The 23,307-nt window shown below is 41.5% G+C and overlaps 1 protein-coding gene across 2 annotated transcripts in view; it reads right to left on the bottom strand.

Annotated features, from left to right (window-relative positions):
• The window catches only part of LOC105468688 (ring finger protein 121), a 67,611-nt gene that overhangs the window by 27,354 nt on the left and 16,950 nt on the right, over positions 1–23,307 (bottom strand). The window contains exons 2-3 of one of the 2 annotated variants that reach the window (XM_011718892.2): positions 12,010–12,047; positions 8,407–8,548 (exon numbers count right to left, since the gene is read on the bottom strand). In XM_011718892.2, coding sequence (XP_011717194.1) covers positions 8,407–8,548; positions 12,010–12,047 — 180 coding nt within the window. The remainder of the gene's footprint in view (positions 1–8,406; positions 8,549–12,009; positions 12,048–23,307) is intronic. The other variant, XM_011718893.2, reaches the window with a different exon arrangement.

The following is a 23,307-nucleotide window of genomic DNA, read 5'->3' as shown; positions in this document are numbered from 1 at the left end:
CTGAACCCACAAATGAACCTAAGATGTAAAACATCTAAAATTACTTATATCTAGCTATGTGCTCTTCTCTATCCTATCCTGCAATCTCTCTTCTATACAAGGTTACCATTATCTGGAATCTTGATTGTATTCCCTTGCTTTTGTAAAATACGGTTTTGTCTTGGCACGGTGGCTTATGCCAGTAATCCCAATACTTTGAGAGGTCAAGGTGGGAGGATTGCTTGAGGCCAGGAGTTGGAGACCAGTCTTGTCAACACAGGAAGACCCCCATCTCTAGAAAAAAAATTTTTTTATTTAGCCAGGCATGGGTGGTGCACAACTGTGGTCCCAATTACTTGGGAGGCTAAGGTGGGAGGATCAACAAAGCCCAGGAGGTTGAGGCTGCAGTGAGCTGTGATCATGCCGCCACACTCCAGACTGGGTGACAGAGAAAGACCCTGTCTCAAAATAAAGTAAAATATGGTTTTATCACACATATACATAATTTTAAAACATACCATTTATGCATAACACAAACTTAGCCAAAAAAAAGAAAACATACCACTTAAGCTTCCATTATTTTTACCTTTCTATAAAAAGTGTCAACTTATAAGTGGTCTTCTAAGGCTTATCTTTTGTACTCAATATTATACCACTAAGCTTCATCCTTACCATTATTTGTAGCTATAGTTATTTATATTTTGTTTTTATAAGTATGTCATAAGTATTATTTTATGTTATATTTCATTATGTGAATATATCACAACTTACCCATTCACCTTTACGTATTGTCATTTTCAAGTTTTTGCTACTGCAAATAGTGTTGCTATGAAAAATCGTAAGAGGGGCCGGGCACGGTGGCTCACATCTGTAATCCCAGCACTTTGGGAGGCCGAGGCAGGTGGATCACCTGAGGTCAGGAGTTCGAGACCAGCCTGACCAACATGGTGAAACCCTGTTTCTACTAAAAAATACAAAAAGTAGCTGGGCATGGTGGCGGGCGCCTGTAATCCCAGCTACTCGGGAGACTGAGGGAGGAGAATTGCTTGAACCCAGTAGGTAAAGGTTGCAGTGAGCTGAGATCGTGCCACTGCACTCCAGCCTGGGCAACAGAGCAAAAGTCTGACTCAAAAAAAAAAAAAAAAGAAAAAAGAAAAATCCTAGGAGGGTGTACCAAAATCTCCTGGCATATATCTAGGAATTAAACTCCCAGATCATAGGGAGTTTAATTTAAAAACAGTTTGAAACTGTTTTTCAAAGTGGTTTCTCCACAAAAGAAACAATTTAACTGAGCACAGCCCCAGCATGGGAATAGAAAGGATCAACGAATATCTACTGACTGAACAAATAAATAGACAGTACACAATAAATACTAGCTAGTGTTATTAATTATGTCTACATAATTACATAGGTGGTAATGTCCCAACTATACTTATGCTCTGCTTCTCCTCCCTAGAACTGACCTTTAACCTACTGCAGATTTGAGAATGAGAGGTCCACAAGAATTGTAAAATTGGTGGCTATGGCTATTACCTAAAATACACCTAGGCAGGCAGAAGAACTTTGTAAGAACCAAGATAGAAAATCAGGAATAGCAAGATGGGCCATCCAAACAGAATAGCAAAAGATAGAGTACTTAGCCAACAAAATCATTCATAAATTGGGCCAGGGGCAGTGGCTCACACCTGTAATCCCAGCACTCTGCAAGGCCGAGGCAGGTAGATCACTTGGGTGGATCACTTGAAGTCCAGAGTTCGAGATCAGCCTGGCCAACATGGTGAAACCCTTTCTCTACTAAAATACAAAGAGTTACCTGGGCATGGTGACAGGAGCCTGTAATCCCAGCTACTTGGGAGGCTGAGGCAGGAGAATTGCTCAAACCCAAGAGGCGGAGACTGCAGTGAGTGGACAGCACGCCACTGCACTCCAGCCTGGGCAACAGAAAAGGACTTCGTCTTTTTTAAAAAAAAAGATCATTCATAAATCTAGTCTATAAAAATTTCTCTACCAATTCTACAAATAAAATCAAATGACCAACTGAGGAAAGATATCCGTAGCAAATATGTCAAAAGGCTTATTCCTGACATACAAAGAACTCTTACAAATCAGTAAGAAACATTCCAAAGGAAACCTGAGCAAAGGAAAGAAAATGTACCAAATATACCACATGGCTCAAGCTGTGAATAATACAGCTTATGAATAATGCTTACATATAGTACTTAATAATGTAAACAATTAATATTTATTTAAAAATTGGGAGGAGGAAATGTTTGTAGTATGTGAGGGGTATAGGTATAGCAGTATAAGATAATTATTACCGCCAGGCGCGGTGGCTCATGCCTGTAATCCCAGCACTTTGGGAGGCCGAGGTGGGCAGATCACAAGGTCAGGAGATCGAGACCATCCTGCCCAACATGGTGAAATCCTGTCTTTACTAAAAATGCAAAAAGTAGCTGGGTGTGGTGGCACGAGCCTGTAGTCCCAGCTACTCAGGAGGCTGAGGCAGAAGAATCGCTTGAACCCAGAAGGCAGAGACTGCAGGGAGCCGAGACCATGCCATTGCACTCCAACCTGGGTGACACAGCGAGACTTTGTCTCCAAAAAAAAAAAAAAAAAAAAAAAAAAAAAAAAAAAAACAACAACAACAAAAAACATATAATTATTACCTTCCAAAGTAGGAAGTCAATATATAATATTTAAAAGTAGAAAATTATACATCAGTATAAACATGTTATTTAAAAAACACAAATATTTTATTTAAATATAATAAAGTAGAAATTTATACATCAGTAAAAACATGCTATTTAAAAAACACAAGGCCAACTGTGGTGGCTCATGCTATAATGCCTACACTTCGGGAAGCTAAGGCAAGAGGATCACTTGAGGCCAGGAATTCAAGACCTGCCTGGGCAATACAGCAGGACCTAACTCTACAAAAAATGTAAAAAAATATATATTAGTCAAGCATGGTGATGTGTGCCTGTAGTCCTAGCTACTTGGGAGGCTGAGGCAGGAGGACTGCCTGAGCCCAGGTGTTTGAGGCCGCATTGAGCTATGATGGAGCCACTGCCCTCCAGCCTAGGTGAAAGGCTGAGATCCTGTATCTTAAAAACAAACAAAAAAAGTATCAGAAATGAACTAAAAAAGTTATTAATAAAAGTAGTTGTCACAGAAGAATCAGACACTGACAGAGTTGGACAGGGGACCGATGTGTTTTGCTTCTGAAGTCTTGTAGAACTATCTGACTTTTAGAACTATGGTATGTATTACTTTGATAAAAATGGAAATATCAGGCCAGGCGCGGTGGCTCATGCTTGTAATCCCAGCACTTTGGGAGGCCAAGGTGGGCGGATCACCTGAGGTCAGGAGTTTGAGACCAGCCTGACCAACATGGAGAAACCCCGTATCTACTAAAAATTAGCTGGGCATGGTGGCCCATGCCTGTAATCCCACCTACTCGGGATGCTGAGGCAGGAGAATTGCTTGAACCTGGGAGGCGGAGGTTGCGGTGAGCTGAGATTGCGCCATTGCACTCCAGCCTGGGCAACAAGAGGGAAACTCTATCTCAAAAAAAGAAAAAAAAAAAAAAAAAGGAAGTATCAAATATAGTCAATGATATGAACAAATAATTGAAAGAAACCAAATAACCACTAAGCATGAAAACATGCTCAACCTCACTAATTCTTAGAGAAATACTTAATAAATCAGATATTTTCACTTTATCACACTGACAAAGATTAAAAATACTACTCTCTACACCTTCTTTAACATTGGGTAACAGCTCTGTTAAACCTGTGTTGATGGACTGTAAACTATAACAGCTATAACTTTTTTGGAGGGCAATTTGGCAAGTTCCATTAATAATTAAAACACATACATTTTTTGACCAGGCAATTTCATTTCTATAAAATTGCTTGCACAGGTATGCAGGTAATTTATGTATGAGAAGCTTACTTAATTGTTGCTTGTAACTGTGATAAACTGTTAATTACCAAGTCAATCGATAGAGGTAAGTTAAATTTTATTTTAGATCTATTTTCCAAAATACTATGCAGGCCGGGCGTGGTGGCTCACTCCTGTAATCCCAGCACTTTGGGAGGCCGAGGGGGTGGATCACTTGAGCCCAGGAGCTCCTGACCAGCCTGGGCAACATAGTAAAACCCGTCTCTACAAAAAATACAAAAATGAGCTGGGTGTGGTGGCTCACACCTGTAGTTCCAACTACTTAAAAGGCTGAAGTAGGAGGATCCCTTGAGCCCAGGAGGCAGACGTTGCAGTGAGCCAAGATCACACCACTGTACTCCAGCCTGGGCAACAGAGACCCGGTCTCAAAAAAAAAAACAAAATTACTATGCAGTCATTAGTTTAAGAGGATGATATACACACCAATATGGATAGATATTTGCGAGAGTATTAGGTGGAAAATGCTGCAGAACTTAATGGATGTCATAAACATCTAAAAATTTATAAACATACACTTGCAGATTTTTTCTATCTATAACAAATTGATTAACAGTGGTTCCCTCTGGACACTTTTGATTTCTATGTCACATACTGTTATATTATTCAAATTTTTGATAACAAATATACATAACTTTTGCAGAATGAAAACCTCATCCTGTCTCTAGGCAGGTCTGCTTCATCCTCTAACAAGAAGACAGGCCTTCACCTCTTATGGGTAATTCAATTTGATACAGATTTCAGAGCTAACTGGGAGGACTTCAAGATGTCCAGTCAACCATTCCATAAAAAATCACAAACATCCCCTCCACAACATTCCTGACAGGAGGTTGCTAACTCCTACTAAAACACAGCTTATAATAGGAAGGCCAGGCACGGTGGCTCACGCCTGTAATCCCAACACTTTGGGAGGCCAAGGCAGATGGATTGCTTGAGTTCAGGAGAGCAAGACCAGCCTGGGCAACCTGGCGAAACCCTCTCTCCACCAAAAATACAAAAAATTAGCCTGGTGGTGTGGCACGCACCTGTAGCCCCAGTTACTTGGAAAGCTGAGGTGGGAGGATCACCTGAGCCTGAGGAAGTCGAGGCTGCAGTGAGCCAAAATCGCCAAACTGCACTACTGCATTCCAGGATGGGCAATCAGAATAAGACCTTGTCTCAGGAAAAAACAAGGTATCCAACTGGAAAGGAAGAAGTGAAACTATCTCTACTTTCAGATGACCAATTTTACATATAAAAAATCCTTAAAAAATACTTTAAAAACTATTAGAGCTAATAAATTCAGCAAAGTTGGAAGATTAACAGAAAACGATCAGTTGGAGTTCTATATATTAGCAATGAATAATTCGAAAAGGAAATTTTAAAAAATTCCATTAACAATGGCATCAAAAAAATAAAATACTTAGGAATCTAAGTTTAACAAAGGAGGTGCAAGACTTGTACACTGAAAATTACAAATCATTGATGAAAGAGATTAAAGACCCAAATAAATGAAAAGATACCCTGTGTTCATGTACTGGAAGATTAATATTGTTAAGATGGAAACATTTCCCCAAACAATCTAGAGAAATCAATCCAATCCTTATCAAAATTCCAACTGCTTTTGTTTGTAAAATGGAAACATTGATATTAAAATTAATAAGGAATTGCAAGGGACTCAGAATAGCTGAAATAATCTTGAAAAAGAAGAACAAAGTTGAGGAACATACTTTCCAATTTCAGAACTTACTACAATGCTACAGTAATCATAACAATGTGGTACCTGCAAAAGAACAGACATATAGATCAACGGAATAAAACTGAGAGTACAAAAATAAACCAACGTAATCTTTGATCAGTTGATTTTTGACAAGAGTGCCATGACCATCCAATGGAAAAAGAAGTCTCTTCAATAAATGATGCTGGGACAACTGGCTATCCATATGCAAAAGAACGAACTTAGATCCTTATCTCACACCATTTACAAAAACTCAAAATGGACCAAAAATCCAAACGTAAGAGCTAAGACTATAAAACTCTTTTTTTTTTTTTGCAGTCTGGGAGGTGAAAGAGTCTTGCTCTGTCATCAGGCTAGAGTGCAGTAGTGTGATCTTGGCTCACTGCAACCTCTGACTCCCTGGTTCAAGCCTCAGCCTTCCGAGTAGCTGGGATTAGAGGCATGTGCCACCATGCCCAGCTATTTTTGTATTTTTATTAGAGACGGGGTTTCACCATGTTGGCCAGGCTGGTCTCAAACTCCTAACCTTGTGATCCGCCCACCTCGGCATCCCAAAGTGCTGGAATTACAGGCGTGAGCCACCGCACCTGGCCAAGACTATAAAACTCTTCAAAGAAAACATAGGGGTAAATCTCTACGACCTTGGATTTGGCAATGGATTCTCAGATATGACACTAAAAGCACAAGCAATAAAAGAAAAAAATAGATATACTGGACTTCATCAAAATTTAAAACTGTTTATGCATCAAAGGACACTACCAGTAAAGTGACAAGACAACCGATAAAATGTGAGGAAATATTTGAAAATCATATATCTGATAATGGTCTATTATCCAGATTATATAAAATACTCTAACAACCCAACAAAAAGACAAAAAATTCAACCAAAAATTGGGCAAAGACTTAAACGAACATTTCTCTAAGGAAAATACACAAATGACCAATAAGCACATGAAAAGATGCCCAACATCATTAGTCATTAGGGAAATACAAATCAACACCACAATGACATCCACATCCACTAAAGTAGCTATAATAAATAACATTTTTTTTAAAAAATGGAGTGAAAGAAGTCTTGATGAGAATGTGGAGGAATGAAAAACCCAATCCACTTTAGGTTAGAATGGAAAATTGTACAGCTTCTGTGGAAAACAGTTCAGCAGTTCCTCAAAACATTAAACACAGAGTTATCACATGACTCAGCAATTCCACTCCTAGGTAGATTTCTTTTCTTATTTTCTAAAGATATGAGTTTAAGTTTCTCAGTGTAAGATGTGCTATCATGTTAGCATATCCTCTCACCAATAAAATTTAGCATTATGTTTACAGGATGTGGCAGTAATGAGAAAACTGCACATTCCCAGTACAACAGGCCTCATTAAGTCACAGACACGTTTCCTGTTAAGAATTAACTAGTGAATAACACATCAATGGTTTTCTAACAGTGCTATGATGAGTCCTAGAGATTTCAGAGGGGGAAGCAGGGGTGTTAGGGTTACTCAACCCTCATATCAAGCAGAGCAGCCTCTTAACTGTTTTCCAGATTGAGTTTTTCCTTAAGATAATGTTTAAAGAAAGGATCCCACACTTAAGGAAAAAGTTCTTATTGAAAATTACTGCAGTGCATATATGCATACTCACTTTCTTCAGAATAGGTTGTAAAAATATTTGCAGATTAGCCAAAATTATATAATTTAAAATATTTCTACATATAAGCCCAGAAATGCCAAGGGGGCTTTCACTCATTTATGAGTTTACTGCACCCCCTGGCTCAAGCAATTCTCCCACCTCAGCCTCCCCAATAGGTGAGATTACAGGTGTGTGCCACCACTCCTGGCTTGTGTCTTTCCACCTAAAGTGAATTTACTATAGACAGCATATCGATAAATGAGGGGATTTTTAAAACCAATCTGCCAATCTCTGTCTTCTAATGGAAGAATTTAATCCATTTATATTTAAAGCGATTACTGATAAGGAAGAATTAACTTCTGTCATTTTGCTATTTGTTTTCTGTATGTCATTCCCCCCACCCCCATTTCATCCATTACTGTTTTTTCTTTTTCTCTCTTTTTTTTTTTTGGGACAAGGTCTTGCTCTGTCTCCCAGGCTGAAGTGCAATGGCACGATCACAACTCACTGCAGCCTTGACCTCCCAGGCTCAAGGAATCTTCCCACCTCTCAGCTTCCCCAGTAGCTGAGACCACAGGCGCAGGCCACCACGCTCGGCTAATTTCTGTATTTTTTGTAGATACAGGGTTTTGGCATGTTGCCCAGGCTAGTCTTGAACTCCTGAGCTGAAGCCATCTGCTCACCTCAGTCTCCCAAAGTACTAGGATTACAAACATGAGCCATCACACTGGGCCCTTTTAAAAAAAAAAATTTAGATTAGTGTAATCTAGATCCTGTAAGATTCATGAGAGGCTTAGTTTTCCCAGTCAAGTGATCTTTGCTCTCTCCAATTGAATAGTTTCTGATGATTATCTCCTTCATGAATCTGTCCCACAATGTTTCGAAGGGAAGACCTGTCTTTTCTGCCTATGAATGTAGTCTTATGTTCTATCCTTTTCACCCTCTGAATCACCTGACCCTTAGACACACACACTCCCCAATACACTATTCATCATTCATACATAAAGTTCATTGTTATTGTCTTTCTCTACCTCCATGTGGCCTGGGTTAGGCTGGGCCCTAGAATACTTAGGAAGGGTCTCTTGATGACTGACAAAGAAGTAAGAAGGAAAGTGGCTTACATTGTAGGAGCGTGGGTGCCTCTGTTTCCACTGCACCAGGAGCAGCTGGGCCACCACCAAGGTAGCGATGAGGATGAGGACCATTTCAGCATGCATAGCTTCGTGGCCACGGTGCTTGGCATGCATGCGTGCATGCTCGACCCTGAAAGCCAAACACATGGGGTGAATCAAGTCAGGGATGCTGTAGTGATAAAGGGACAGTGCTTTCCAGGGATATCCCACCAGTACAAAGCTCAGAACACTATTCCCTGCTTCATAGCCACAGGGTACCACACAAATTAGGGGCTAGGACACACACCCTAACAGACAGGCATGTGGAGATAAAATACAGGCTCTACGGACCCCAGCAACCAAGCCTAGATATTGGAATTAGAGCTAAGTGGTCTGCTGCCTGCCCCCATGGCAGAAACAGCTGACATCTTTCCCGTAACATGAAGGAGGTCCCAGGAGAAACCCGCATCATTGCCTATTTCAAGCCTATTTCAACCTGACGCTGGAACGAGAAAGTAACCCAAAGAGGTTATAGCCATAAAGTCTCATACTCTCAGTCACTGATATTTATGACAGCAGTAAAGGAGAAACACTGCAAAGGTATGCTGATTCCAGGATTAAAGTCTTGCTTTATTCATTCTATCCTCTCCGTCAGGGTCAGAAATCCTTAAGACTAGTTAAAGCCTTAAAAATCTGGACTGCTTCACCTTTATACTAATCCAACAGTGACTTTACCATCAGTATCCACAGGTAAACAGCCTCCTCAAAGGTTCAAGGAAGTTTAGTAATTGGAGAGTACAGCTGGAAACATTTTATTAATCTAAAGCTGGCATTCTCTGGTCTTAAAAGACTGGCAGCAAGTGATTCCCTCGGCCAACACTGGCTAAAAACTTGCTCTAAGAACAATCACTACTACCACTCTGGGTCATAGTCATCCAAAGGAGAGGGATGAGGAAGGAATTAGAGGCTGGGTGCGGTGGCTCACACCTGTAATCCCAGCACTTTGAGAGGCTGAGGCCGGAGGATCACTTGAGGCAGGAGTTCGCGATGATCCTGGCCAACATGGCAAAACCCCGTCTCTACCAAAAATACAAAAATTAGCCGGGTGTGGTGGTGCATGCCTGTGATCCCAGCTACTCAGGAGGCTGAGGCAAGAGAATCGCTTGAACCTGGGAGGTGGAGGTTGCAGTCAGCCGAGATTGCAACACTGCACTCCACCCTAGGCGACAGAATGAGACTCCGTCTCAAAAAAAAAAAAAAAAAGGAAAAGAAGAGAAGAATTAGAGAGAAAATCAAATACATCAGATAGTGTGGGAAAATTTAAATAAATAATAAAATCAAATACAAATGTAACTGGAGTCATAAGCTTTTATACAATTCCCATTACACCAGGATATTTAGGAGGGAGGAAAACGACAACATAAATGGTATCTTCATGGAAGTTCCATGGGCAGTGAAACATTAACAGCAAAAATAACCTGGAAGGATGAATTATAGATAAACAATAAAGCAAATATAACAAAAAGTTAAGTGTAGAACCCAGGTAGTTAAGTATAAAGGTGTTCACTGTACAAGTCTTTCAACTTTTCTACGTATTTAAAGTTTTTCGTAACAAAATGTAAGGGGGGAAAACTTGGTGGGCAGAGTGGGAAAAAAAAAGCCAGTCGGTAAGCCTCAGCACCTAAGGGTTCATCTGACATAAAACTTTACCCTGGGTGGGAGAATCTGACAGAAAGATAATAGGATTCGGAGTTGGAAACTTAGATTCACACCCACCTATATGGCCATGGCCAATTAACCTCATATCTGTACATCACAATTTCTTCATCTGTCAAAAGGAGTCCATATTTTTTCTGCCTGCCTCAAGAGTTGCTGTGAGAGTAGGCTAAGAGGTTAGAGTACACTTAAAAACACCTAAGGGCTATGAGGAGTTATAAAGATAGCAAGAGATAAATTTCTTGTTCTCAGACAACATATACGTGAAAGGATATGCACAAAATGAAGTCAAAGAATGATCTAGAAAAGACCAGAGAAGTCATCCAGTTCAAGTCCCCACCCAATGCAAAAATCATTTTTGCAATCTTTGCTTGAATACTTCCACTGGCTGGGAACACATGCCTTTTAAGGTAATCTATTTTAGAACCAGCAGTGTCTGGCACATTGTAGGTACATATATATATATTCTTTTTTTTTTGAGAGAGAGTCTCGCTCTGTCATCCAGGCTGGACGAACTGCAGCCTCGAACTGCTGGGTTCAAGGGATCCTTCTACCTTGGTCTCCCAAAGTGCTGGGATTACAGGTGGGAGCTACCACACCTGGGCAGGTACTAATATTTGCTTATAAATGAATAAAATCCCAATGCTTTAGGGACAGAAAGCTCATTACCTCTCAATATACCTTGAGTATTAAAGACATTTCTGACAATGAGACAAAAAAAAATCTATCTTCTTATAGCTTCAGTCCATTAGACCTAATCCCATACTCCATAACAACAAAGGGCATATGGGCTCTTCTTTCCCAATGCTACCCCTTCAAAGATTTATCATGATGTTATTTAAACAAAACAAAACTATCCTTATCCTACCACTATTTTCCTGTGCCCTTTGAGGCTAACAGTTCTAGATCTTTTAATCACTATTCCTATCACATGATATGAAGACTGTTAATCCGGGTTGTCTTCTACACATGATCCAGTTAAAGATCTTTTTAATAACATGCCATGCTTAGAACAAAATAGTTTTGACCTCAGCAGAGCAGACCACAGTGGCACTGCCACCTCTCTTACAGCAGATAGCATATTTCTACAAACATCTTCTAAATTATTCAGAATATTTTGGTAGCTGAGGTACACAACTGGTGCATACTGAGCTTAAAATCACCTAAAATCACACTGGGTTTGTCATGTGAACAGGTATTTTTGCCATTCTATGTTAAATCTAAATAAAATCAATAGGTTTTTTCTATTACATTCTACGGTTGATATCACCTCACTGGTTAGTCACCTTGTGAAGTTCACGTGGCAGGCACTCTGAAACCCTTTTACTGATGAGAAATCATTATAAGATATATGTTGACTCATTCTATTTACAAAACAAGTTAGTTGCAGAGTTGAGAACAGAAGATACATCTCCCATTTTCTTAACCAGAGCTCCCCATCCTGTATCATGGATAATGATGATGATGTTAATGATAATCATCTTCGAAGCAGTTAACACTTACTGGAAGCTTACCACATGCCAGGCACTCTTCTAAGAATTTCACATATATTAATCCTCACAACTCTATGAGGTATAGATATTGTTATGATCCTCATTTTACAAATGGGGCAAAGTAAGGTTGTGAGAAGTAAAGTAACTTGCTCAAAAATCACATAGCTAGTAAATTGTAGAAATGGTATTGAAACCCAGATAGATGATTTGGTCCAATCATCTACTTACACATTCAAGACTAAGAGAGCAACCCAGGTACTTAGAGAGATCCCAAAAGTCCAGTCCTACAGGTCATGAGCCACTGCCTCCTACTGACAGAAAAGCAAAATGGGTAGACGTATCACTCAATTAGCTGGGTTAACCTGCACTTCCTAGACTGCAAGGCCCGAACCGCCACACTTACCTCCATTGCTCCTCTGGAGAGAGATCTGACATATCAACCTGTAGAAAGACACCACCAGAAAAATCCGTTACTGTCTTAAAACTGTGCCTGCCAATATAAGGTGCTCACACATTTATCAGTATCTTCAAGGAATTAGAGAAGCTTCAAGTCTTAGTATCTCTATGAAGCCTTACCAACCATTCTATTTCACACTGATCTCTCCCTTCTTTAACCACCTAGTTTGGCTCATGTCTATGACTGAATGTGTTGCACGTCTGTGCTAGGCAATAAGGGCAGAAGAAGACAAGAATCCCTAACTCCAAAGATGCTCACAGCCTAGTGAGAAAGAGAGACATAAACAGAAAACTTATCTATTACATAATAAAGACTAGCTATAGAATAAAGAGGTGCCTTGCCTTTTAATCTTTTAACCCAAACTGGGGTGTTTTAGACTAGGGAAGGCTTTATGGAGGAGATGTGGATTATCCAGAAGAAATAAGAGAAATATGTTCTAGGCAAAAGGACTAACATAGACAGGAAGGAATAAAATTGCATAGTACACAAGCAATTGAGTGCAGCTAGAGCAAAAAGTATCAATCAGGATTAGTGGGAGACAGAGTTAAATATAACACCCTATGACTCTAAATGGCCCTATGGTAGCCATTAGGCTACACTGGACCCGGGCAAACTGAACTTAGTTCTTGCCCTGCTGCTATCAACTAATAATATCACTAGCCATCCAACCTCAAAGTTCTGGTTCTATTTGGTAGTCTTATCTTTTCAGAGTTTGTTTTTCAACCGTGGCACTACTGATATTTTGGGGTGGTTCATTCTCTGTTGAGGAAGGTGTCCTGTCCATCACCATAGCATCCCCCTAGTTGAAAACCACTGCTCTAGAGTAATACTATATTCTTTGAGTTTAGGGCTCAAGTCTTCTACCTCCTTGCAGTCATACACAAGCATACCCAAGTACTCAGTACATAAGTCACTCAATGCCTTCTTATACTGAATTGAGCTGAAAATGTTCTTTGATCTGGTCTACAGAAGAGAGACAAGGCCTTAGAAATACTCAAATCAATCAACAACCATTCCTTTAGTACTTAAGATGTTCAAGGTCCTCTTACCCACTGTTCTGATAACTTCAGAAAAGTACCGTAAGTTGAACATTTGAAATAATAACACAGGTAGAACTCCATTCTACTACTGAGTCAAATAAGCACATATTTACCAGGCATCCTTTATGTATGTGTACTGGAAATGCCCATCACACTATTGAAGGCAGGCTTTCCAGCTTCTACATCTCCCAGCTAAGTCAAAAAATAAATTTACCAGGACTTTGCCTAACCAATCTGGGTAATGAAGTCAACATCCCTCCTTCCTTTTCCTATCCACACTGCCTCGCAGAATTTATTCAGGTGCCCTGACTCAGGTCTTCATCTCCCAGAAGAATAGAGGTCAGATACTATGAGAGGACACATAGGAGGTACCTGAGCAGGCAATTATGAATCACACTTCTAAATAACAATCCACGCACAGGTTTCAAGCTACATGTCAAAACTCTTTTCTTCTTCTTCTCCAACTTGGACCTGCATCTTACCAAGCCTGTCTATTCATTGTCCCAAGACATGTGGGACCCATTTCTGTCTCTGGGCCTTTGCATACCCTTCCCACTGCTTATAATGCCCTTCCCTATTTTTCATTGTTGTTGTTGTTGTTGGTTATCCACATCCTAGTTATCCTTTAAGAACCCAGCTCCAACTGCAACTTTCCTGATTCCCTAGCCTAGGGAATTTGGTCCTCCGCCTTTCTCCAGCATGGATATTTCTCTTTTTTACTCAAAGTGTGGCCCATGGACTGGCAGTACCAGTATCATCTGGGTGCTTGATAGAAACATAACATCTCAGGTACCACTCCAGACCCACTGAATCACAATCTGTCTTTTAATAAGAACTCCAGGTGATCAATATGTACATTAAATTTGAGAAGTACTGTTCTATGTTAGTCATTCAGTCTCATGTTGTCTTAGACATCCTTTCTAAGTGGTCTAACTGCTTGTCTCTAGCACCAGGATAGGGCAAGCAAGAGACCTGGGGCTCAAAATTTAAGGAAGCACACACTCTCAGGTACCCATCCTGCACTTGCATGACCTTAAGAATGAATGGCTCTCTAAAGTTTATACCCCAGCACCTTGTTTCCCTCACCCTCGTCCTGGCCCTGTATATGTTTATTTGCTTCCATCCCATGAACCTATTAGTTCCCTCAGAGCCAAAACACACTTTATACTGATTTATGTCTTTCAAGGAGAATAGCACAGAGCTGAGCATATATTAAGCACTCAATGAGTACTTGTAGAATTGAAGAAAATTCTCTTTATTAAGGGAAGCAAGTATGCTGACAAACCAGCACCTCACCTGCAGATGCTTAAATTGTATAGAGTAAACAAACACTTGAAAAACAACTAACAAGCATCTGGGAAAGGAGTATTCATCTGACACTAGGGAAATCATGTTAAAAACTATGTAACAAAACAAAGCAACTACCTGTTCAAGGAAGCAAATCCAATGAGGGGGAAAACTAGGAAAATCTGGAACACTGGGCCAGGCATGAAGGTGCCTCTCTTTGACATAATGGACCAAGCATGCTACTATCTATGGCTTAGTTTCTCCATCTAGAAAATAGAGAAATAAGACTTCTGACTTCATTATAGAGCTGTGAATAAAGTATATTTAAGGTGATCAAGTGATTTCACTGCCTTTCCTCCTGGGAAAGTGGACATATTTTAAAACTACTAGAAGAGGATAGAGATAATTGAATGTTGGTGAAGCAGAGGACAGCAATGCTGTCAGAGCCTCAGGGAAAGCAGCTCAGAAGGGCAAGCCCTAAGGCTGAGACTAGACTTGAGGCTTAGAGGATCATTAGCACTTCATGGAGTACTATAAATGTTAAGAGTAAGACATGATCTGGCTTTAATATTTGCCTCCTGACCAAAAAAGGTTATTTAAGTTACATCCAAACCAGTCTTCTGGCTCAAGTAAAAAAAATAAGGGAAGGTATAAACTATGGCTATAATTAACCTGTACCATCTGGAAAGACATCTTTACTTGCTCTCTCATTAAGGAGTTTATTCATTTGGGGCCAAGCACTAACCCAGTCTGAAGGCACCTTGTCCAAAGCTCAGGTGGCTAATTAGGTAAGGCTCTCAAGGTAAGGGTACTTACTGATTCATGAGCCCTTATCTAACTCCTAAGACCTACAGCTTCTTAATGCTAGCCAATCGCTCCCAACTAGGATCTCACAAGGTCCCCGGTCATGCCCAGATTTGAAAGACGTTAAACCGAAAATAAATGCTAGGCAGAGAGCAAGAGAAAATTTTGCAAAGATGGAAAATGATGAGAAGTTGACTGCTAGGCCGGGCGCGGTGGCTCAAGCCTGTAATCCCAGCACTTTGGGAGGCCGAGACGGGCGGATCACAAGGTCAGGAGATCGAGACCACCCTGGCTAATACGGTGAAACCCCGTCTCTACTAAAAAATACAAAAAACTAGCCGGGTGAGGTGGCGGGCACCTGTAGTCCCAGCTACTCGGGAGGCTGAGGCAGGAGAATGGCGTAGACCCGGGAGGCGGAGCTTGCAGTGAGCTGAGATGCGGCCACTGCACTCCAGCCTGGGGACAGAGCGAGACTCCGTCTCAAAAAAAAAAAAAAAAAAAAAAGAGAAGTTGACTGCTACATTTTTTTTAGGTGAAAAAGACTCAGCGATTCACTAATGTATGCCCACAAACAGGTCTCCTGTCCCCCCAAAATATCATAAACTCTATGATCTCTGCATCTGTAGGCAGGCTGCTCATTTTGTTCCTTAAGGTCCTTTCTTTAACCAAACCACATTCTGCCTTACTGCAAAACTCTGGCCAAATCCTTCTGGTCTCTAGAAGGCTCTTTAGACGGACCACATTTATTGAAGAAACATCTTCTACTGCCTTGCTAAGTGTGGTCTACAGCCTAGCACCAAGAGTACCCTGAGAGCTTGTTAAGAAACAGAAAATCGCAGACTCCATCTCAGACCTCCTGAGTCAGAATCTGAATTTTAATAAAATACTGAAGTAATTCATATGTACATTAAAGTTTGAGAAGCACTGCTACTACATCCCAGCACTCACATTCAAAAATTGCATCTACAGCCATATGCACCTGTACACTTGACTCTTTATTTAACAAATTTACAGAGATCTAACTCACATACCATAAAATTCATCCATTTAAAGTGTGCTACTCTGAGGTTGGGCATGGTGGCTTATGCCTGTAATCCCAGCACTTTGGGAGTCTGAGGCAGAGGATCTCTTGAGGCCAGGAATTTGAGACCAGCCCGGGCAACACAGCGAGAACCCATCTCCACAAAAAATAAATAAATAAATTAGCCAGGCGTGGTGGCATGTGCCTGTAGTCCCAGCTACTTGGGAGGCTAAGGCAGGAGGATTGCTTAAGCCCAGGAGTTTGAGGCTGCAGTGAGCCCTGATCACAGCAATGCACTCCAGTCTGGGTGACAGCGCAAGACCCTATCTCTAAAAAAATAAATAAAATGTACTATTCTGTACAAAATCTCAGACAAGAGGAATATTTTTTTTCTTTGAGTTCTATTGTACAGCATGGGTAATACTGTTCATAACAGAATATTGTACATTTCAAAATTGCTGAGAGTTAATTTTTAAGTGTAGTCACCACAAAAAATGTTAAGTATTTGAGATGATCGATATGTTACTAGCTTGATTTAATTATTCCACATTGTATTTATAATTTTTTTTTTTTTTTTTTTCCCCGAGACAAGAGTCTCGCTCTATTGACCCAGCTAGAGTGCAGCGGCGCAATCTCAGCTCACTGCAACCTCTGCCTTCCAGGCTCAAGTGATTCTCTCGCCTCAGCCTCCTGAGTAGCTGGGATTACAGGTATATGCCACCACACCCAGCTAATTTTTGTATTTTTAGTAGAGACAGGGTTTCACCATGTTGGCCAGGCTGGTCTTAAACTTCTGACCTCAAGTGATCTGCCCGCCTCAGCCTCCCAAAGTGCTGGGATTACAGGCGTGAGCCACCGAGCCTGGCCATGTATTTATAAATTATAACATCACTCTGTATTCCACAAACTTACACAAATAAATAAATTGTCAATTTAAAATTTTTTAAAATTCAGTATACCATTCAGAGATTTTTAGTATATTCACAAAGTTGTGCCACTGTCACCACTATCTAAGTTGAGAACATTTTTGTCACCTCAAAATAAAATCATGAGCCAGTTAGCAGTCACTCCCTTCTCCCTGCAGCCCAAGGCAACCACTAATTTACTTTCTGTCTCTATCTATAGATTTGCCTATTCTAGACAATTCATATAAATGGGATCATAAACATATGGTGTTTTGTGACTGGCTTCTTTTCACTTTGCATAATTCTTTCAAGGTTCATCCACTTTGTAGCATGTACTGTAGTTCATTCCTTTGTATTGCCACAGAATATTCCATTGTATAAACATCACATTATTTATCCATTCATCAGCTGATGAATGTTGGCATCGTTTCTACTTTTTTGCTATTATAAATAATGCTACTATGAACATCCATCTTTAAATTTCTGTGTGAATATATGTTTGCATTTCTCTTGAGTGTATACCTAGAAGTAGAATTGCTGGATTATATGGTAAGTCTCTGCTTAACCTTTTAAGCAACTAGCAAACTGTTTTCTACAGCAGCTGTACCATTTTATAGTCCCACCAGCAGTGTGTGAGGGTTCCAATTCCTCCATATCCTTCCCAGTACTTATAATCTCTTTCTGATTAAAGCATCCAGGGAGTATGAAATGGTATCTCAATGTGGTTTTGATTTTCCATTTCCCTGATAGCTAAATGATGTTGAACTTATTTTCATGTGCTCTTTGGCCATTTGTGTATCTTCTTTGGAGAAAAAGTCTATTCATAGCCTTTATCCATGTTTTTTTTTTTTTTTTTAAAGAGACAGGGTCTTACTATGGTGCCCAGCCTGGAGTAAAGTGGCTATTCACAGGCATGATCATTGTACATTAGAGCCTCAGATCCCTGGGCTCAAGCAATTCTCCCACCCCAGCCTCCGATGCAGCTGGGACTACAGAGGACTACCGTCTGCAGGGGCCTGGGTTGTATCTCACTCCCACTTTTCACCCCAAAAAATTGGTTCAGGGCAACAAACTACCCTTCTCAGTGAAGAAAAAAACAATGTACATCCTAATCTGGCACAGGTCTTTACTTGCTGTATGTCAATGGATAGGGTACCCCTCTCTACACCTCAGTTTCCTCATTTATAAAATGAGAGAGTTGGCTTAGATGACTTTCATTACTGCATTTTTTTTTTTTTTTTTTTGAGACGGAGTTTTGCTCTTGTGCAATGGCACAATCTCTGCTCACTGCAACCTCCACCTCCCGGGTTCAAGCGATTCTCCTGCCTCAGCCTCCCCAGAAGCTGGGATTACAGGTGCAAGCTATCACGACTGGCTAATTTTTGTATTTTTAGTAGAGACAGGGTTTCAACCTGTTGGCCAGGCCAGTCTCAAACTCCTGACATAAGTGATCCACCAACCTCGGCCTCCCAAAGTGCTGGGATTACAGGCGTGAGCCACCATGCCCAGCTATATCAATAAAAATCTACCAAGCGACTACCATATGCATACACCAAAAATGTCCATCACTCAGAGGATGACCTCCCACCCTGGCTTCAAGCATCTGCTAACTGTAAAGGACCCTAAACTCTGAAACCCAATCCTCTACCTCTTTGGCTAAGCAACTTAGCATTTCACACAACTCAGCTGATCCTTCTATATTGAAGACTGATCAACTACACAAAAGAGAATTCTTTTTTTGTGGTTTTTGGGGTTTTTTGTCTGTGTTTTGTGTGTGTGTATGTGTTGCTGTGTTTTGTTTTTGAGACGGAGTCTTGCTCTGCACCCAGGATGGAGTGCACTGATGCAATCTTGGCTCACTGCAACCTCTGCCTCAGCCTTCAGAATAGTTGGGATTACAGGTGCGTGCCACCACGCCCCGATAATTTTTTGTATTTTTTTTCAGTAGAGATGGGGTTTCACCATCTTGGCCAGGCTGGTCTTGAACTCCTGACCTCGTGATCCACCCACCTCGGCCTCCCAAAGTGCTGGGATTACAGATGTGAGCCACCGCGCCTGGCCGTGTATGTGTGTTTTAAGATGAAGTCTTACTCTGTCGCCCAGGCTAGAGTGCAGTGGCACGATCTTGGCCTCCTGGGTTCAAGCGATTCTCCTCCCTTAGCCTCCCAAGTAGCTGGGATTATAGACACGCACCACCGCACTCAGCTAATTTTTGTAGTTTTAGTAGAGATGGGGTTTTCACCATGTTGGCCAGGCTGGTCTTGAACTCCTGACCTCAAGTGATCTGCCTGCCTGGGCCTCCCAAAGTGTTGGGATTACAAGCATTAGCCACCATGCCTGGCCTGTTTTTGCTTTTTTGAGACAGGATCTCACTCTGTCGCCCAAGCTGGAGTGCGGTAGTGCGATCATAGGTCACTGCAGTGTCGACTTTCCAGGCACAAGCAATCCTCCTGCCTCAGTTTCCTGAGTAGCTGGGACTATAGGCATGCACCACGACACCCAGCTAATTCTTAACTAATTATTAAATTTTTTGCAGATAAGGGGTCTCCACATGTTGTCCAGGCTGCTCTTGAACTCCTGGGCTCAAGTGACCCACTCACCCCAGCCTCCCAAAGTGCTAGGATTACAGGCATGAACCACCATGCCCAGCCGAGACTTCATTCTTTCACAAAACATTAGAGAGGAATAAGCCCAACCTTTGCCCTTGATGTATTCACAGTCCAAGAAGTAGGGAGAGACAGACTATTAAACATAATATAATATGATAAGGATAACCTTTGACATATACACAAAATGCTGTGTAAGCCCCAGAGAAAAAGATTAGCTAGCTCATGAACCTGGTAGGTTCAGCACAACCAGGCTGACTCTCTCTATCTGGTGGGGTTCAGATACTGTGGTCTTCTGTGTGATTAAGATAACAAGTGAAGTCCAAAGGTTCACAGGCTACCACATTTGTAGCTCCCCATTCTCCTCTCATTCACATTCTTCCCCAACTCCTTAGCTTTGCCAAGAATTCAAGGCCAGTAAGTTGAAGTGGACACCTCATCTTTCAGGCCACCAAAGTCATAAATCAGCTGGAGATCATGCAGACACTGGATATGCTTAGCCTGACAAGGGTGGCATACTTTGGGCAGTAGAGTGAAAGTAGATGTTGGCTGTAACAGCAGATGTGGCTGCTGCAGCTGCTGCCTGCCCTTCACTCCCACCCCTCCTACCATCATCAGAAAGCACATCCTCCAGGGCAGTTGAGTTGGTAAGTTTTTGTTTTTGTTTTTTGAGACAGTTTCACTCTGTTGCCCAGGCTGGGGTACAGTGGCACAATCTCGGGTCACTCCAACCTCCACCTTCCAGGTTCAAGCGGTTCTCGTGCCCAAGTAGCTGGGGCTACAAGTGCACGCCACCACACCAGGCTAATTTTTTTATTTTTAGTAAAGATAGGGTTTCACCATGTTGACAAGACTGGTCTCAAACTTCTGACCTCAAGTGATCCAACCGCCTCAGCCTCTCAAAGTGCTGGCATTACAGGCGTGAGCCACTGCACCTGGCCAAAAAGCTTTTTAAATTAAACTTTTCAAACTTGGGAGCACCTAAGTTTGCTTCTTTGGTTCTTCAATTGCTATCCCATCAAATTCCTATTTTTCAGTCTGGCTTCCTCCTTACCTGGTCCTCCTCTCTCTCTCTTTCCTATATGCACTGCAGTTTTCCATATACCCAAACATTTTACCCATCTCTAAAGATCCAATCCAGGTGTCATTTCCTCCAGAATCCTTCAGAACAGAACTATCCTATAAACTCCTCAGGCCTTTACAGCCTGGACGGTTCATGTGCTGATCATATCTAAACATCTATAAAATCTCCCTTGAGTTTTTCATTGCCATAGTGCCTTAGTTCAGACTTTATCCCTTGCTCTTTCTCTAACAATTGCAATGGCCTCCAAAATGATCTCCTAGACTCTAACCTTGCCAGCACAGATTCATGACACAGGAGCAGACACAGTGATCTTTATTAGACACACACCTGACTGCATCATCCTACTACTTTGAGAAACTTTAATGACTTTCTATTGCCTTGGGGTTAAAGTTCAAACTCCTTAGTAGGACACACAAGGGACTTCATAATATGGCCCACCCAGCTATCTTATTTCACCACTCTCCACCAAATGGCTTATATTCCAGCCACACTAAACCATCTATCTCTTTCATCCCTCAGTGCTTTCTTTGGCTGCTGCTGTCTTTTCTCTCTAGAATTCTCCCCTCACCTTCACTCTTTCACTGCCATATATATATATATATATATATATATTTTTTTTTTTTTGAGACAGGTCTTACTTTTACTTTGTCACTCAGGTTGTAGCACAGTGGCTTGATCATAGCTCACTGCAGTCTCAACCTCCTGGGCTCAAGGGATCCTCCTGCCTCAGCCTCCTGAGTAGCTAGGACTATAGGCACATGCCACCATGCCAAGGTAATTTTTCCATTTTCTGTAGAGATGGGGTCTCAATATATTTGCCCAGGCTGGTCTAAAACTTCTGGGTTCAAGTGATCCTCCGGCACCAGACTCCCAAAGTGATTGGATTACAGGTGTGAGCCACCATGCTTAGCCATATCATCCATTTTAAGTGAGAAATTCAATTACTGTTAGTATATTTAAAATAAGATGCAACCAGCCAGGCACGGTGGCTCACATCTGTAATCCTAACACTTTGGGAGGCCAGGTAGGCAGGTCACCTGAGGTCAGGAGGTTGAGACCACTCTGGGCAACATGGTGAAACCCTGTCTCTACTAAAAATACAAAAGTTAGCCAGGTGTGGTGGCGCATGCCTGTAATCCCTGCTATTAGGGAGGCTGAGGCAGGAGAATCGCTTGAACCCGGGAAGCAGAGGTTGCAGCAAGCCGAGATCACACAATTGCACTCCAGCCTAGGTGACAGAGCGAGACTGTCTCAAAAAAAAAAAAAAAAAAGAGCCAGACGTGGTGGCAAGCACCTGTAATCCGAGCTACTCAGGAGGCTGAAGCAGGAGAACCACTTGTACCCAGGAGGCAGAGGCTGCAGTGAGCTGAGACGGCACCACTGCACTCTAGCCTGGGTAACAGAGGGAGACTCTCTCCAAAAACATAATGATAAATAAAATAAAACAAGACGCAACCATCTTATTTTAAATCATTTCCATCATAAAACAAACAAACAAAAAAACACAGAACAACAAAAAAAACCCTCAAGCTCATTTACTAACTCCTCATTCCCACCCCCAAACCCTGGTAACCATTAATTTCTTTTATACTGCTATATATTTGCCTTTTTTGGACCTTTCATACAAATGAATTCATGCAGCAGCTGAGTGTGATAGCATATGCCTGTAAACCCAGCTACTCTGTGGAGGGTGAGGGGGAAAATCGTGTGAGTCAGGAGTTACAGACCAGCCTGGACAACACAGCAAGACCTTATCTCAAAAATAAATAAATTCATTTATTGAGTGTGTGATCTTTTGTGACTGTCTTCCTTCACTTATCAAAATGTTTTCGGACAGGCACGGTGGCTCACGCTTGTAATCCCAACACTTTGGGAGGCCAAGGCGGGCAGATCATGAGGTCAGGAGATCGGGACCATCCTGGCTAACACGGTGAAACCCCGTCTCTACTAAAAATACAAATAATTAGCCGGGCGTGGTGACGGGCGCCTGTAGTCCCAGCTACTCGGGAGGCTGAGGCAGGAGAATGGCGTGAACCTGGGAGGCAGAACTTGCAGTGAGCCGAGATCGCGCCACTGCACTCCAACCTGGGCAACAGAGGAAGACTCTGTCTCAAAAAAAAAAAAAAAAGTTTTCAAGGATCACCCATCACCCATGTTATAGCAGTTATCAGGAGTTCACTCCTTTTTTTACTAAATACTATTCCATTGTATAGCCAGACAATTTTATTTATCCTTTCATCAGTTGATGGACATTTAGGTTGTTTCTACTTTGGGGCTATTGTGAGTAACGTTCCTATCAACTCTTGTGTATAAGTTTCTGTGTGAATTTTTCTTTCTTTCTTTTTTTTTAAAAGACAGAGTCTTACTCCCAGGCTGGAGTGCAGTGGCACAAACATAGCTCACTGCAGCCTCGACCTCCTGGGCTCAAGTGATACTGCCACCTCAGCCTCCCAAGCAGCAGGGACTACAGAAACAAGCCACCATGTCTGGCTATATT

This window comes from Macaca nemestrina, chromosome 12, assembly GCF_043159975.1.
Source record: "Macaca nemestrina isolate mMacNem1 chromosome 12, mMacNem.hap1, whole genome shotgun sequence".
In the NCBI taxonomy this organism is placed as follows: domain Eukaryota; kingdom Metazoa; phylum Chordata; class Mammalia; order Primates; family Cercopithecidae; genus Macaca; species Macaca nemestrina.
This window is presented reverse-complemented; position numbering and strand designations above follow the sequence as displayed.